This window comes from Galendromus occidentalis, unplaced genomic scaffold, assembly GCF_000255335.2.
Source record: "Galendromus occidentalis unplaced genomic scaffold, Mocc_1.1 scf7180000077484, whole genome shotgun sequence".
NCBI lineage: Eukaryota > Metazoa > Arthropoda > Arachnida > Mesostigmata > Phytoseiidae > Galendromus > Galendromus occidentalis.
Window position 1 is genome coordinate 2,223 of NW_003805472.1, and position 16,052 is coordinate 18,274.

The 16,052-nt window shown below is 51.8% G+C and overlaps 3 protein-coding genes across 3 annotated transcripts; 1 reads left to right on the top strand and 2 right to left on the bottom strand.

Moving 5' to 3' along the window:
• Positions 1–2,265: 2,265 nt before the first annotated feature.
• Positions 2,266–4,005, top strand: LOC100901358 (sodium-dependent glucose transporter 1). The gene is made up of 4 exons (XM_018640356.1): positions 2,266–2,343; positions 2,526–2,652; positions 2,772–3,066; positions 3,159–4,005. The coding sequence occupies exons 1-4, from the start codon at positions 2,266–2,268 to the stop codon at positions 4,003–4,005; spliced, it is 1,347 nt and encodes a 448-aa protein (XP_018495872.1).
• Positions 4,006–5,139: 1,134 nt separating this feature from the next.
• On the bottom strand, positions 5,140–8,117 carry Hsp83 (Heat shock protein 83). The gene is made up of 2 exons (XM_018640441.1): positions 7,999–8,117; positions 5,140–7,497 (listed from the first exon to the last, which is right to left on the bottom strand). Exon 2 carries the CDS (start codon positions 7,495–7,497, stop codon positions 5,356–5,358), a length of 2,142 nt encoding a protein of 713 aa, XP_018495957.1. The 5' UTR covers positions 7,999–8,117; the 3' UTR covers positions 5,140–5,355.
• A 3,027-nt stretch (positions 8,118–11,144) lies between these two features.
• On the bottom strand, positions 11,145–13,059 carry caly (ubiquitin carboxyl-terminal hydrolase calypso). The gene is made up of 2 exons (XM_003745582.2): positions 13,002–13,059; positions 11,145–12,796 (listed from the first exon to the last, which is right to left on the bottom strand). Exons 1-2 carry the CDS (start codon positions 13,057–13,059, stop codon positions 11,274–11,276), a joined length of 1,581 nt encoding a protein of 526 aa, XP_003745630.1. The 3' UTR covers positions 11,145–11,273.
• Positions 13,060–16,052: the final 2,993 nt, after the last annotated feature.

The window sequence follows — 16,052 nt, forward strand, 5'->3', positions numbered from 1 at the left end:
ACGAAAAAGCCCATTCTGAAATAGCCTATACTAAATAGCTTACTGTGAAGATCGAGCATCTGCACCCAGCTGGAAGTGAAGAACCTCGTAGAAGAGTGCTCTCCATCGAACTCTGTCATACCTATGTATATCGTGTTTGATCAGCCTATAGGATTTCGTTAGCTGTTTCCGGTCTGATTCAGGCGCCCTAGATATCCTGAGACATCCTGAGAGCCTTAATCTCGAAGCATGCAATTCACGAACGCAGCAATCAGAAATTGGGAATGAGTATATCACAAGTCAATGAATGGGTAATCCTATAGGCTAATCAAACACGATATACATGGGTATAACTGGCGCAACCCGCGCGCTACGCCGCGCCCCAGTGAACCCTTTGGCGATGCCCCCACCGCGAACAAGACCATCGTTTATTTTTGCGCCCGGTCACCAAAATGAAAACGAAGCGTGGTCTATTTCTTGTATCTGGTGAAGACTCAAGAAGTGAATCGGCGCTCCATGGCTCGACACTCCAAGCTCTCTTCTCATCTCTCAAAATCGACGTTGACTCCTTAGAACGACTGTCGCATAATTGGCATTTGAGCATGGTTGTCTTGAATGATTTCCGTCGCTCCGATTGATGTCATTTGGAAGCATGAGTTATACGTTCGGATGTTTGTTAAAAAATGTCTGGATTGATTTGTACTCCCAGGTATAAATATCGCTGAGGGCTCAGGCGGCGGGAACAATTCCGGCAACTAGACTCTTCTGCCCGCACAGCACATACCTGGGGTCCCTTTTGCGAATCTGAGTGATCGACAGGAATCACATACCTGATCAACTCTCCCAATATTCACACCAGGGTGCGTGCTGTAGTCTGTAGCAGAGTCATACCCAAAAGCTGTGAGGTTCAAATCGCTATGTATCCTCCGCCTGACCTGAACACGCCGGGTTCTAATTGCAAACAATCTTTCCACCCGTTCGTCTTCAGTTTCCTCCGAATGCATCTGGAGAGTATGAAATCGAATCCCTTCAGAGCGTGCAGCTCTTCGCTCATTCGTTTCATCAGCTCCTCAGATAAAGCAAACGGTCAGCCTCCAGTCTCGCGTGACGACGATCCTCATCCTCTGTCAAGCGCGCTCGCGAGTGCCGTAGCCTGTCATTCTGCAATATAGTTGCTCATTCAGCATCATCATAGAGCACTCGAGGCTTTCCCTTTCGTCACACGTCGCGAATAACGACCCAGCGAGCTCCTGCTGCCAGTGGACGGCATATCTGAGAAAGCACTTTAGAAGACCAGGCAAACAACACCCTCAAAGATTCCTCGACCTTCCTGAGAGAACACGGAAGAGTCCATCAGGGTCTCAGCTCGAACATCAGGAACTCAGTCTCTGTCAGCTTCGAGGGTGATCTCCGCCTTCTATGCTCGAGGTTCGATCGCACGGAAGACTCGGCGACTTTTGCATTGTAAATTCCGGAGAGGCGACTCAATCTGGTCGACGGAATAAATAAAATTAGAGAACGAGCCGGATAACGAATCCTTCTGCGTCGTATGAGTTGGATACGGAGATCTAGGATCCGATGGCTTGCCGAGGACACATGAAATACCATTCTTATCGGCACGTACATAGATATTAATATTATCGTAGGTCACATGTGATTCTCGGGGCTTAGAGTATGATATTGACGGAGCCTCCTCGATTCAGCTGTCGGCCGAAGAAAGATGGGGAGCTCTCAAAAGGTTCCCACAGTCTCACATGAGAGATGGTTTTGAAGAAAGGGAATCTGACGATCAATATCTTCACCGCCTGAGTAGAAGTCGATTCCCCGAACGATCCCTTCACCTCTCCGGTGTTGAATGAACTCTGTGGTCCTGCGACAAAAGATCTGGGGGGTCCCGGTATCTTCCGCACATCCGGTGTATTTCCGCAGTCTATTCGATTGCTGTCGCGCCGCCGGTCCCCGCCGTCATAATTACGGAACGATAGCCCCCGACGAGAGACCGCAGGGATCGTGGCTCCTACATTCATTGCCATCATAAGCGCCATTTTTACGATAGCAGGCCATCGGTGCCTTGTAACGATAAGGTACTTCTTCTGGTCATCGTCGAAGAGGCGCCATTCATGTCGCAGAGTAACGTTGCGATCCCTATTGAAGATTTACAGCACTGGTGAGGGTTTTTTCTGTCGCGACTAAATTTTTGGTCCATTGGATGCGAAGTCACGGACCTCCTCGTGGAGAGCCCTGCGTGACGATTGAACCTGTGTGAACCGCGCTCTGTAGATAGAGATGCGCAGATCTCAGGCGAGTCCCACCAAGGTGGCAATTCTCCAAACTGTGAATCTCCATCTGCTGGTCTTCGGTTTGGTGAGTCAAAAGTGTCAGGATTTTATATTTAGACTGGAATTTCCAATTTTTCGAGCCAACTGCACAGAGGGAGAATCCTCATCCAAGCTCCGGACGATCGCCCTCTCGGGAAGCGATGGACAGTTTAGACCCACCTCGGACCGATGGGGACCACAATGCTGAAATCCTCAAAATTTTCCTAGGGATGCATATACGGCATGACTGGAGCGACGCTCATCGATCTTGGCGAGGGATATTCCACGACCTCAACGACTGTTTCCTTCATCATCACGACTCGAGGGTTGGGCTCCATCTTGCTATGTCTTCTAGGTATGTTCCTAACTAGAGGCATCCAGTTCGCTCCTTCCGTTACTCTATTTCTGGGAACGCAGCTAAACGATTATGTGATTGGTCTTGAAGAGTTCCTCTGATGCGAAATTCCATTTCAGCCGGTACAGTTTTCCGGTTTTTCAACATGCAGCAGGTGATGATCCTTTCCCTGATAGTGCTGGCGATCGGAGAGGGAGCAACGCCTTTACTGGGAAGCCTGACCGCCTGCCACATCTGCACTTTCCTCGTCGGAGGCGGCATTGGACTCGTCGAGGCGGGCTTGAACTTCTGGATCTTCGCAATATGGAAGGAGAAGAGTGGACCGATTTTCCAGCTCCTCAATTTCTGCTCCGGATTCGGGGGAGTCGCTTCGCCTCTGCTGGCGGCCCCATTCCTAAAAGCAGTCGAAATCCCGTAAGCGTCTTCAACTCCCGATTGATTCGATTTAACGATAATAAGTGGCGGATTTTCGAAATTCTCAACGATCAGGGCTCTCCCCATTACAGAGTGAATGTCTCGATGGCCGAGCCTCCAGAGACTGGAATCCCACTTCCGGCGGAAGTAACGAGAGTCTTCATACCCTATCTGATGGTCGGAGGAGTCTTCGCCGTCGCTGCGATTCTATTCATCGCTTCTTTTGTGATGGACAGGTCGAATATCGGTGTCAGCGACGCCGAGGCCAACGACTCCTGTTGCTCTCGACGGTTGCAACAGCTGATGATTGCGAACTTTTGCTTCTACGCTCTCGCGAACGTGAGTCTGGAACAGACTTACGTTTCTATGCTCGCGCTGTTCGTCGTCCAGCACCTCGGCTTCAGCAAATCTAACAGCGTCTACCTATCGGCTGTTTTTTGGACCTTCTTCACGGCGAGTCGTGTCGTTGCAACGATCGCCTCATTCAAAATGAGTCCTCATAGTATGTTGGTCGTTTCTCATGCACTTGTGCTTCTTCCGGCCGGTGCCATGTGCCTCTTCGTGGAGTCAGCTACAGAAGTGATTTGGATCTGTACCGCGGTCCTGGGTTTCGGGGCTTCCCCGCTTTTTCCCTCGTCGTTCACTCATCTGCAGCAGTACGTTCATTTGAGTCAGAGCCATTCAGCGATGATCATGATGTGCGTTTGCATAGGGGCGATGCTGCCCCCTGTACTGGTCGGCCCCTTCATCGACGACAGACCCATCGCGTTCGTTTACGTCATTTTTGCGCTCGCAGTCCTTTCGGCGACCGCTTTCGTGACCTCGCTGATCCTGAAACAAGGCAAGGGTATGAGGCCCTCGATGATGCGAAAACAATCTCCTTCAGGAGTAGCAGAAGAAACATCTTCTGATACGAAGACCAAGTCGGTTCGGCTGTAATTCGGCTGCGACCAGATTTCGCAACCAAGCTCCCGCTCAGCTGATGAGGGTCCCAAGCAGAGTTTGTGATGTGAAGTGAAGTGCTCAGACTTCCGAGTCGGGAGTCTTTCGACTCGATGGCCCTGTTTCCGCAATGTCTATAACACCATGAGGACCCCCCCATCAAAGCGGCCAGCCCAGGATGAGTCATTGAGCCCTGGAGGAAATGAGGAGACTTCTGAGCAATGAACTCCTGCCTTGCGGCTTCGAATTGGAAAACAATGAACGACATCATAACCAAGTTACCAATCTAACTGCATCTCAAGCCAAAACTGACTCATCGACCGGGAGGAGCACATGACGGAGGGCCCTGGAAAGCCGCGAGTCTGTGAACCAGCTGCAAGTCTCCTTCGCCTGACGCCTTCTCGGCTCGCCGAAGATCCAGCCAGCGGTGGCTGCAGTGTTTTGGTGCTACTTGCGTCGAGATTCTCTCATCATTTCTCACGAATTGACTTGTATCCATGAACACCGCGGTCGAAGCAGCCGATGTGACGAGAGAAAGCACGGGCTGTATCTAAACGTGTACGGAGTGTACGCGACGGAAGCCGACAAAAAATAAGGATGGTTGCTGACAGCAGACTGATTATTCATGGTTATTTTGACTAGACTCTCCTCTCACTCGGGATGAAATCCCCCACAGCCAGGCAATCATGCAGCCTCGTTCCGTCAATCGCATGCTTAGCATGAGCGTCGCCGACGTTCTGGTTCTACACCGGGAATCTCCCGAAATCCGTCTTTAGAGCTCTTTCCACTCAACGCTGAACTCCAAGGAATATTTCAATCAGGACTCAAAGCCCGAGCGGACTGATGACCTGCCAGATACAGAAGGAGTCCGACGCTCGGACTCGATTGCTAATGAGGATATGCTGAATTGCGGGCGGTAATAGTCACTCACACAGATTCCAATCCACCGAGTCTCCAGGAAAACTCAAAATATGCGAGAGGCCCGGGCTAAGGTAAGCTTCGCGAACTTCGAAATTCTTGGAGCTCCGTCGTAGAAGGATGAGGAGAAGCAACCTACCCCGAGGTGAGAAACGTCAGATGGGGCCTCAAAGGTTCTCATATCGTATCTGGTCGAGAACAGACAGCTTGGACTTCAATCTCCTTTATTCTGACTATTATATCAATTATCGTAACAAATTTCTTTGGAGCTTCGTTCTAATACTCATTTCACGACGACCAATCGACTTTGTGACTTTACAGAAACAGAAGGCTTCGAAATTCGCGATGGATAAATGAGATTTTATTTACATAGGAATGATCGCTGGTCATGATCAATGCTCGATGTTTGTCGGTCTTTCCTCGAGTTGTTTAATCTACTTCTTCCATGCGAGCGGCGTCTTCAGCGGCGCCTTCGAGAGGGGGCGGGACGTCTTCGGTCATCTCGACGGAGTCACTGCCGTCATCGTCGATTCCGAGTCCGAGCTTAATCATTCGGTAAATTCGGCCAGCGTGCTGTCCGGGCTCTTCGAGATTGAAGCCCGAGCACAGCAGGGAAGTCTCGAACAAGAGATGGACAAGATCCTTCACAGATTTGTCGTTCTTGTCAACTTCGGCCTTTGCTCGGAGCTGATCGACGATCGGGTGATCCGGATTGATCTCGAGGTGTTTCTTGGCGGCCATGTAACCCATGGTCGATGAGTCGCGGAGGGCCTGGGCCTTCATAATGCGTTCCATGTTCGCCGACCAACCGTATTGAGAGGTAACGATACAGCAAGGGGAGCTCACGAGACGATTCGAAACGATGACCTTTTCAACCTTCTTGTCGAGGATGTCCTTCATGATTTTGCAGAGGTTCTCGTACTTTTTCTTGTCTTCCTCGAACTTCTTCTTCTCGTCCTCATCCTCAGGGAGTTCGAGGCCTTCCTTGGTGACCGACACCAGTTGTTTGCCGTCGTACTCCTTGAGCTGCTGGATGCAGTACTCATCGATTGGCTCGATCATGTAGATGACCTCGAAGCCACGTTTCTTGACACGCTCGACGAAGGCGGAGTTGGCGACAGCTTCGCGGGACTCGCCGGTGATGAAGTAGATGTGCTTCTGGTTGTCCTTCATGCGACCGACGTAGTCCTTGATGGAGCAGGTCTCGTCGCCCGAGGCGGAAGTGTAGTACCTAAGGAGATCGGCCAACTTCTTGCGGTTCTGGGAATCCTCGTGGATACCGAGCTTGATGTTCTTCGAGAACTGCTCGTAGAACTTCTTGTACAGATCTTTCTTCTCGGCGACGGTCTCGAACATTTCGATGCATTTTTTGACGAGGTTCTTGCGGATGACCTTGAGGATCTTGTTTTGCTGGAGCATTTCACGGGAAATGTTCAACGGGAGATCTTCGGAATCGACGACGCCCCGAATGAAGTTCAGGTAGTCGGGAATCAAATCCTCGCAGTTGTCCATGATGAACACTCGTCGGACGTACAGCTTGATGTTGTTCTTCTGCTTCTTGTTCTCGAACAAGTCGAAAGGCGCTCTCTTCGGGATGAAGAGCAGAGCGCGGAACTCGAGTTGACCCTCGACGGAGAAGTGTCTCACGGCCAAATGGTCTTCCCAGTCGTTGGTGAGCGACTTGTAGAACTCTCCGTATTCCTCTTCGGAGATCTCATCGGGGTTGCGCATCCAGATCGGTTTGGTCTTGTTGAGCTCTTCGTCCTCGGTGTATTTCTCCTTGATGGTTTTCTTCTTCTTTTTCTTGTCACCGCCTTCCTTGTCAGCGTCCTCATCCTCGCCGACGTCCTCGATGTCACCCTCCTTCTTCTCCTTCTTGTCGTCGGCCTCATCGGCTTCATCATCAGAGACCTCCTTTTCGCGTTCCTTCTGAACAAGGAGCTTGATGGGGTAACCGATGAACTGGGAGTGCTTCTTGATGACTTCCTTGATCTTGCGCTCGTCGCAGTACTCGTTCTGGTCCTCCTTCAGGTGGAGAACGATCTTCGTTCCACGACCGAGAGGCTCGGAGTTGTCGACTCGGATGGTGAACGAACCTCCGGCGGACGATTCCCAGGTGTACTGCTCGTCGTCGTTGTGCTTCGACGTCACGGTGACACGGTCGGCGACGAGGTACGCGGAGTAGAAACCCACACCGAACTGACCGATCATGGAGATGTCGGCTCCAGCCTGGAGCGCCTCCATGAAAGCTTTCGTACCGGACTTGGCGATCGTACCAAGGTTGTTAATGAGATCTGCCTTGGTCATGCCGATACCGGTATCGATCAAGGTGAGCGTCTTGTTCTCGGTGTCGGGAATGATCCTGATGCTCAGATCCTTCTGAGCTTCGAGTTTCGACGGATCGGTGAGCGATTCGTAGCGAATCTTGTCCAACGCATCGGATGCGTTCGAGATCAGCTCACGGAGGAAGATTTCTTTGTTCGAGTAGAAAGTGTTGATGATCAATGACATCAACTGAGCGATCTCAGCCTGGAAGGCGAAGGTCTCGACATCCTGGGTTTCTTCAGGCATCTGGGGAAAAAGAAGAGAAAGACAGAGGTTAGGCATCAATTTCCATGAGGGGAAGCCGACGACGCGCGAGCACGGCCGGGGTCCAACGAGGGGAAATACCGATCGATGCGGAGAGGTCGGGGCGGGGTCCTAGCCCTCGCGTTCTCGCAGAGATCACGGTCTTCTGCGCAAGAACGCGGCACGCGTCAAGGTGCGCGCATGCATGACTCGGGGAAACCGTCGCCATCCCGTTTTGGTATCGACCGGTCTCCGGAACTTCGTTGCCGACGAGGAGTCATCATGAAAACCACATGAACTCAAACCCGGGCATTCACAATTCTATATGCACCGCATGACGACGTCAGGAATATTCGAGGCTCAGCCTATCCACCAGCAGGGCTCCAGCACCGGCTCCTCGCCGATCACACGTCGACCACGCTTACGATCGAAGTGAAATGAACGGTCCTTCCGCACTCCCGAAGTGAAATCGCGCTTGTATCGCATGATCCGCTAACTACGTACCTTGATTTGATGAGCTTAACTCGGCAGAAAACGCAGATTGTTCAAAGACAGGCTTCGGTAGCTTCACCAGCACTTTGTTCGCACCCACGATCAGGAGTGAGGCTTCCGCGCATCCGCCGCTCGTTTTATATGCCGGGTTAGAGCTCACCCTCGAAATTCGCGGGCTTTCTATGACTTAATCCGTTTTATCGCGGGAATCGAAGGGCGGAAAGAACTTTCGCCCGATGAACCGTGATCGAGGACGTCCCTTTTCAGGTCAGGAACTCCTTATAGATATGTTGCCAGGCAAAAAAAAAGGATCTTGTTTTCGGCGTGGCGAGAGTGGTAAGGAGGCTAAGGATGTGAAGCGACCGATGTTCTACAAGTTTCGAGAGAGTTCTCGATCGGTTCGCCGGAAGCTTCCACTGCTTCCGCCGGGTACGACGGACTATTTCGAAAATTATTACTGGGTCTCCGAGTTTTACGGTAAATGCCTCGGAGACAGCGCTCCGAGCTCTGACAAGAGTTCTCGCTCTACCCGAGAGGGGATCTCTGAGAAAATCTTGGGTCCGGATTGCTCGAAAAAAGAAATTGGAGCTCTGTCGTGATTCGTGTTTCGAAGGAGAGCCGATGGCCGACCGGCGTAAACACTCACACATGGACTGGGAGTTTCGCGAAATTTCCAAATCTCGATCGGAGGCCCGTGTGAGAGCCAACCACAATAAATTATCCTCGCATTCCATTCCTGCTCTCCCTCGGTCCGGCTCACATTTTCCGGCGTTTCTGACAAGAAAAAAAAAGAGCCGAAAGCATCGTCTCTGAGTGGTCCCGTCCTTCGCGCACTGTCATTCCGTCTACACCGTCTCGCTGTCGCGGTCTCTCTAATCGACCTCAGACGGAGCTCGTTGTGAATTCCGAGGAGCCAGTCGGAAAGAACCTGAGGGCTAAGAAAAAATTGCATATCCATCGCCCGCGTGCTTTCCCCGTCGGAGGGGGCCGGAATGGACATGGTATCGCGAGATCGGATGCCAGAAGTACCCATGTCCCATCTAGATCAGCCGGACTAAAAATTCCAGGCGAAGGATTTGACAAAATTCACGGTCTCTGCTCGGAGTTGCTTCCAATGGCGTCTGATCGGCGCAGGGACATCACTGATCGCCTTAAGACCGCAACTCGATGCTCGGCTTTCGGCTTTCACCAACGACGAACTGTTTGTACATCTCGGGTATTGAGCCATGCTCACTTTATTGAAAGAAAAAAAATCATCGATCGAAGCCGAGCCTAAAGTTCTCATCGCGCCGCGTCCATCCTCCGGCGGGATGAAGTCTTGCCATTCGGCGTCAAGCGGGGTCTGTTCAGATCAGCTCGCTTGAACGAGTGGGAGAGTGAGTCATCTCGACCGGCTGACACAACTGCGCTCCCAACGGCCTTTTTCATCGGCTCGTGGAGCCAACCTCGCCGCTCGCGTAGGTACCCCAGGATTTGATGCCGTACCGCTACTTCTCCTTGAGGATATTCGCCTGGAGTTATGACCAGCATGATCGGGACTCCCGAGTCCAGAGCCCACGGAATAAATCGAAGAGCTAGAAGTTTCTCGAAAAAGAGCCGCGCACAGAAGCAAGTCGGTACCGGTCGTGAGTCGTGGTTCAAGAGAACGCGGTAAGCGGAGAATCCCTATCGAATTCCGAGGAACCGGCACAGCTCTACTCTCAGGAAGGAAAATACATATCGATGGGCTCCGGCTGAATGCCACCGATCTCGAGTCTGGCTCGAGAACATCGCATTATTTCTTGGGGGGATTCGTCTTCTTTTAGCTTTTTCAAGGGCAATCAAGATTTTTCTGCTTGCTCGCCGAGGCTCCGTCATCGACCATCTGGCTCTAGCCCCGAATATCCGAGCGGCCAAAGCGGCCTGCATGCCTCGTGAGAATACTGGCACTGCCCAGTGCGGGACGTCACCGCGCGGAATCCCAGAGCTTACGGATTACGGAAGTGGAGTGCCACTCTCCATTCATAAACCTCATCGTTCACATTCTTCTCGACTCGATGCCGGAAATGATTCGTCCGGTGGAGGCTGCCCGATGTATGACCCCACACCACGGACCCTCGAATTCCGCCGAGGAAGGACGGTCCGTGGAACAGCTGAAGAAGTTGTGGGCGGAAATCCTGCATGACTCTTTGAGGGTTTCGCATTACGGATGCGACTTTGCGGGGTCATCCGCTCGATTCTACGACTCCCGAAATCGATCGGAAAAGTATCGGATTGGGCATTCCACCAGAGAAGAAATTGACGCGCTTGCATTGACCCCCTTAAGTACTCTAACATGAGATTCGACCATCCGCTAAGAGCGATCATGAGTTCAGATTCTGTTTGGTCGAGATGGCACTTTGCCTCCTTCGGCAAATTCTTAACGAAGCATACGCGGGCATCATTGAATGTCTGCACAGAGAACTATCTCGAGCGCTGATCCGAACAAAAACCCAACGATTCCTTACATGTACATCCTCCCCTCTGAGCGATTTATTCAGAGTTATTGTACGTTTGAACAGGATTTATACATCCACATTTAGCCGCGAGCGGGATATAGCTTCCTGGAGGACGGCCGCACGAGTCAACAGCTGCCCTAGCGACTCATGTCATCATCCAATCGGATGCTCTGTTTTTCTGCATCGTATGGAGATCACGTTCCCACAAGAAAGAGCCATCCTGGGCTACGGCGAAGATTCGGAATCCAATGGAAGCTCGATCGTTCGAGGACCAAGTCCCGGGCGGAAAAGTCGCGGATGTTATCCGTTCCCTTCAGCGAGCTCTGAAGAGCTTCTTCCATCCTCCTGGGTGCGAAGCTCGGATTTTCCTGAATGCCCTCCCTGTTGCTGACGATAAGAGACGCGTACCGAGTCATGGAAATCGGCTCGGTCTCAACTCCTATGGATACGACATTTCAATGTACAATACATGGGTCAGGTAAGCTCGAGTACGACGATAAATGTCTTTAGTTAAAGCTTTCATCGGGGCTCAATGTCGGAAGGGAAAGTTTCTCTTGAAAGTGCGCAGAGACTTCCGTGAGCAAGGCTTTCAGGACTATCGAGTCCTGAATCGATAACAGTCAAAAATAGAGCAACATCGTGAATTCAGGGTGAGCTCCGAGGTTCTCTTTCTGCACTTGCAGCGATAACAGCGCAAACTCCGTGTAGTCGGTCGAGAGAGGCGCTTTGGGACAATGACTGACTGACTGAGAGGCGTCTGACGAGCAGCTCAAGGGACGGGTTCATCAATCACCTAATGCGAGCACAGATTCATTTCTGCGCAGACTTCGGCTGTTTTTTCTGATTCTGCGGGACGAAATTATTGCTGCTGCTACCACTGCTACTGCTGCCGCTGTGACAGTTTGACGTTTGAGTTTTGCCGCCGTTATTGCTGCAATTGGCTGAAGTGCTACTGCCGCTACTGCTGGTCACGCGTTTCTTCGACCGCGAATTCGTTTCCTCCCGCGACATGCTCTTCAGGAATACGCCTTTTCGTTTCAGCTGCTCTTCGAGGAGTCCCGTGAGTTGACCCTGTTCGGCCAGCATTGTCAAGAATGTACAAATGAAAGCGTCGTAATCGTGGGTCCGTCGATTATCGTCGATCATGTACTTGGCTCTCCGATCTTCCTCGTCCGTGATCATTGTCTCGACGGAATTTATGTCGCGGTCGATGTCTCTGAGCACTGCCAGGAGATCAATGGCCGGAACATCGTCGTAGGTTTCCGGTGTGAGGTTCAGAACTTTCTGCGTTCGTTCTTTCAGATCACCGACTTCGAAGTCCGAACGCCGCTTCCTACAATTGCTCGGGTTGGAACGACTGGCGCTCCGTCGCTCGCAGCGAAGCGATCTCGGAGACAGAACGGTGTCGGCGAACTCCATGTCTTTCTTGTCGTCCTCGTCCGAATATTCGCTCCCGGAACAGAGTTCGTACTTCGGTTGTATCTGTTGGCCTTCCGTGATGAATTCAGCGAGCAGTTCGAGATCCGCGTCTTTCGCATAGTTGTGGTTGTCGATGTGGTTGGCGCGGGACTTCAGTTTGAAGTTCGTCACCGAACTTATGACGCCGGCCACGTTTTTTCTATCGCTCAGGAGTTCGTCCAAGCGTTGAGAGAGGGCCATACGCTTGTCCGGCACCAAGGCCATCAAGTTGAAACGGAATTCGGCTTTGCAAGCCCCAATGCGATCGGTGATGACTTGGTGGAACTTTTTGGTCCAGTCCTCTTCGTACGGTCCGTGATCGATTGGATATTTCTTGAGACCGTCCAGTTCGTACAGTCTCCCCTTGATGGGTACGAAGGAGACGAAGTGGAACGCTTCGAGCGTCGAAGCACGCCCGCCGATGTTCGTGCCGGCGTTCTGAGTGGAAGCCGAAATCGGTCCGTGGACAGGTTTCGCGTGACAGTTGTGAGCCCGGGCGAGCTCGGCGGAGTTCCCTATGGCGTAGCCTTTGTTCTCTGGTGACATTCCTAACGTGACACATTTTAGTCGACTCAGAGCTGGTCCCAGATACACTCGGCGACAATTCAACAGGATGCTGAGTAGGGAATGCGTTGCACACGAGTTGGGAACTATTTGATGCGCGAAAAACATGTTGTTCACTATGTTTTCATCGGTGACGAGCTTCGATTCACCATCCGAGTCGAATTTACGCCTCGCACGACGTTCCTCCATCCACTTGAAGAGGAAAATGTAACCGTAAACTGTAGGGGAATCTATTGGACGGTCCAGATCGTATATCTCCTCCACTTGAACCCCTTCTGCTCCGAAATCCTCGAGGAGAAGCGTGAACACTCCTGGAATAAACACGACAGATATTCAGCTCCGGCGTCATCTGGTCCCAGCGCTCAGCCCACTGCCGGGAGCGGATCGGATGCCGACAAGGTGTCCCCAGCACACGTTGGCTTGCCATGCGGAAATCTCTTGAGAATTATTCTGATGGAGAACAGCAAAGACACTCCCGGAGGAATTCTGTCCTCAGTAAGTTTTTCATTCACCAACCTGGATCACTCTCGAGCTCCATCCAGCCTTCCGCAAAATGCGCGACGTCAACCGCCATCTCTCTGCCTCCGAGGACTCCGAGGCTGAACTTCGATTCTCTAGCCCCGAGCGAGAGTTCACTACTCTCGAACTCTCGGTCGAATCATTGAAGCAGCATCAGGTCAGATGTTCCCGTATGCAAAGCTGCCGTGATGGCATCAAGGACTAGAGAACGACAATAACAATCAGCGAGGGTGCCCACCTCACTCCAATCCTACAGGAATGGATTGTCAGCGACCCTCTGGAGTGAAGACACGATTTTTCCCGAGCATACGCTCCTCCTAACGTAGAAGATAGCTATGAAACAGGCCGCAGGCCGCGGATAAGTGTCCTGTTTTGAAGTTCGGTCATCAGCACTAGCAGACGACTCGAACTTGCTGGACGCTGACGACGATGATCTCTGCTCGGAGAGACCAACATTTCCTGATCCTCGGTGATTGCCTGTCTGGAGCGCCAGACTCTCTTGTCAGAATCAGGAGTTCTGTCATGCAAGATCGTATCCATCACCGATTCCTTGGAGCTCTTCAGATTCCGCCTACCAAAACTACCAATCTTCATGACGGTGCTCAAGTCTTGAAGGCAGAGATTAGCCGGGATACCTTTGAGTGACAGCGGGTCGACGACTTCATCCCCACAGTCGAGCGAGGATTCCGGGGCAAGCTGTCCGGCAGCTCAGATTCGGTTACCGTAGATGACAAGCGAGTTCTGTTGGTCGGCACCCACCGATTCTCCATTCTCCCAGAGCCCTGGAGTCTGCCTCGGATTTCGCCTCGATTGATGGCAGTGAATCCTTCGGAATCACGGAACCCACTGATTTCTACCGTCTGCATTCATTGAGATTTAAGCGTGAAGGTCTTTTAACCCACTGATTGTCGATCCCTGGCCGTCTGATCCGGCTCGGAGAATGATATTTCCCGATTAATGTCCATAGTTCTCTCGTGTGATAGAGACAGCTCGTCAGTGCTTGTCACGAGAGCCCCGGCGCCACCGGGCAACCGGAAGACGGCAGATCGAAATGATTCCGAAGCAATCAGAGGCGGGCACCCCGGTTTGGCCTCTACCCTAGGGCTCCGCCGTAGTCTCGGGTTTCGCAGGTCGACGAGGGCCGGAAAAATCATTGTACGAAAGGGAAAACATCAGGATCATTCAATAAAGTTAACCGCTGTAGGAGCACGCGCGGGGCGTACGCCTAATCAATCACTCCTTCGTCGACTGTCGCCTCGCGGCGGAAGCTTCGAACGGCCATACCTGGTGACAACTCGCTTAGACTAGGGAGGCAGACGCCCCTGGAAGCTGATCCGGCGTACACCCGTTTCACGTCCCCGTCCGCTCTTCTAAACGGTGTTGCGGACGTTCCGCAGTGTCTTTTACAGCTATACGCTCGAGGAGGATCCGCGCTACAACCAGGGCAGCGGAGGCGACCGCGTACCGATGCCCTGTATCTCGCTCCGAGAGCAAAAACCACATGCCAAAGCCCCAACGATTTTCCTGAGCCCGACCACGGAGGATAAGTTCCGGACGTTTCCGCGCAGGCATCGAATCTGTCGACGGATTCCGGGGAGTGAATGCACGAGGTCGAAATCGGGACCAAGCATCGAAGAACTCCAACTCATTAGTCTTATATGAACTCCGAGCTTTTGTGGACAAGATGGGTCTACACGAGAGGCGGGAAGAATTTCCCTTCCGCAGAGTCTCGAAGGTGTGCAGAGTCCATCATCAACGATGGCTTTGGAACAAGCCGGTGCAGACTCTAAAATGATCTTTTCATGTGGTCGACCGTGGGTTCTTGAGATAATCTCATCGTTCAAGATCTTCTGTGGACCCGGATCTCGTGAAAATTAAATTCGCAACGGCTGTGCGGAATGGAACGCTGTAGACGCGACGTATTCCGTATCGCAGGCTTTGAAACCGCAGCTTCTTTCGGAGCGAAAGTGCCAATTCCAAGACAGTACTGGGAACAGTGAAGTGGAATATGTGGCAAGCGACGGAACTGGCAAAGGGCAGCGACTCTCCCCTGCAAGGGCAAAACTGAAGCCCTTCGCGACCGATACCTGTTGTTATCGTGGTCGTAGTCGTTAAGATTTTGTACCGACCAGACCAAAATTTCCTGTTTCGTCTGAGCGCTCCTTTCGATCAAAGCGAAATGTAAGTGCCGAAGTACTCGGGTCTCTGATTAATTCCCATTCGATAGTTGCGAGTCCGCTGAGCCGTGAGGTGACTTCTCTGAGCCAACTACAGCCACCCCGCATGACCGCATATCGAGGGCTTTCGAGATCATTCGCTCTCACGCTTTTGGCTATCGGGACGCAATCGGGATTGCAATCAGCCGCTGAATCATCGTTCGGGGAGTTTGGCAGATGACGACGGAGAGTCCGCGCACTCCTCTTCTTCGACTTAGTCTCACTCAGCGGGAAGAAATATTCTGCGGGAGCTTCAGCCAAGCCACCGGATGTAGATGAAGACTTGTACTATGTACGACATGGCTGTTCGAGAATAGCAAGAGTTTCACGTCACACGAAGCTTGGCGCCAAACAAGAACGTCCGCACATATCGCTTTCGCTTCCGCTTCGACGGAAAATCCCGGCGGCGGAGCGTCCATCGCTCTGGTGAAGGAATGCTACCGCTACCGTTATACTTTCATCCGTGGTAGACCGCACGTCGCACCCAAGGACACGGATGTTCGGCGCGTCTGCACTAACTGAAAAGAAGGTTACACATTTAAAAGCCGCGTGTCATACATTTTAGCTCACCTCATCGAGGCGTCTCTTTTTGTAGATATCTAGAGAGAGCTGTATAGTCGGGAGACATCCGATATTTATTAAGGAGGGGGAGGGAGTAGAGAAAATTAGTGATCCGCCATGGTTTCCCTGGAAATTAGCTTCATCTTTCAGCTTCTGTTCTCTCTTCAAACGGAGAAAGGGAAGGTTCTACAAATAGGATTCTGATCGAAGAAATTGATTTTTGTAGGCATTTGGCTGTGATCTGGATCCAGTTTTTGACATGGGCGACGAT

Bases quoted from the DNA above. Each gene is read 5' to 3' on its own strand.
- LOC100901358 (XM_018640356.1), top strand. From the start codon at position 2,266: ATGCGCAGATCTCAGGCGAGTCCCACCAAGGTGGCAATTCTCCAAACT. The intron at 2,344-2,525 runs GTGAGTCAAAAG...AAATTTTCCTAG, and splicing joins ATCTGCTGGTCTTCGGTTTG to GGATGCATATACGGCATGAC. The intron at 2,653-2,771 runs GTATGTTCCTAA...ATTCCATTTCAG, and splicing joins CATCTTGCTATGTCTTCTAG to CCGGTACAGTTTTCCGGTTT.
- Hsp83 (XM_018640441.1), bottom strand. From the start codon at position 7,497: ATGCCTGAAGAAACCCAGGATGTCGAGACCTTCGCCTTCCAGGCTGAG.
- caly (XM_003745582.2), bottom strand. From the start codon at position 13,059: ATGGCGGTTGACGTCGCGCATTTTGCGGAAGGCTGGATGGAGCTCGAG. The intron at 12,797-13,001 runs GTTGGTGAATGA...TGTTTATTCCAG, and splicing joins GGAGCTCGAGAGTGATCCAG to GAGTGTTCACGCTTCTCCTC.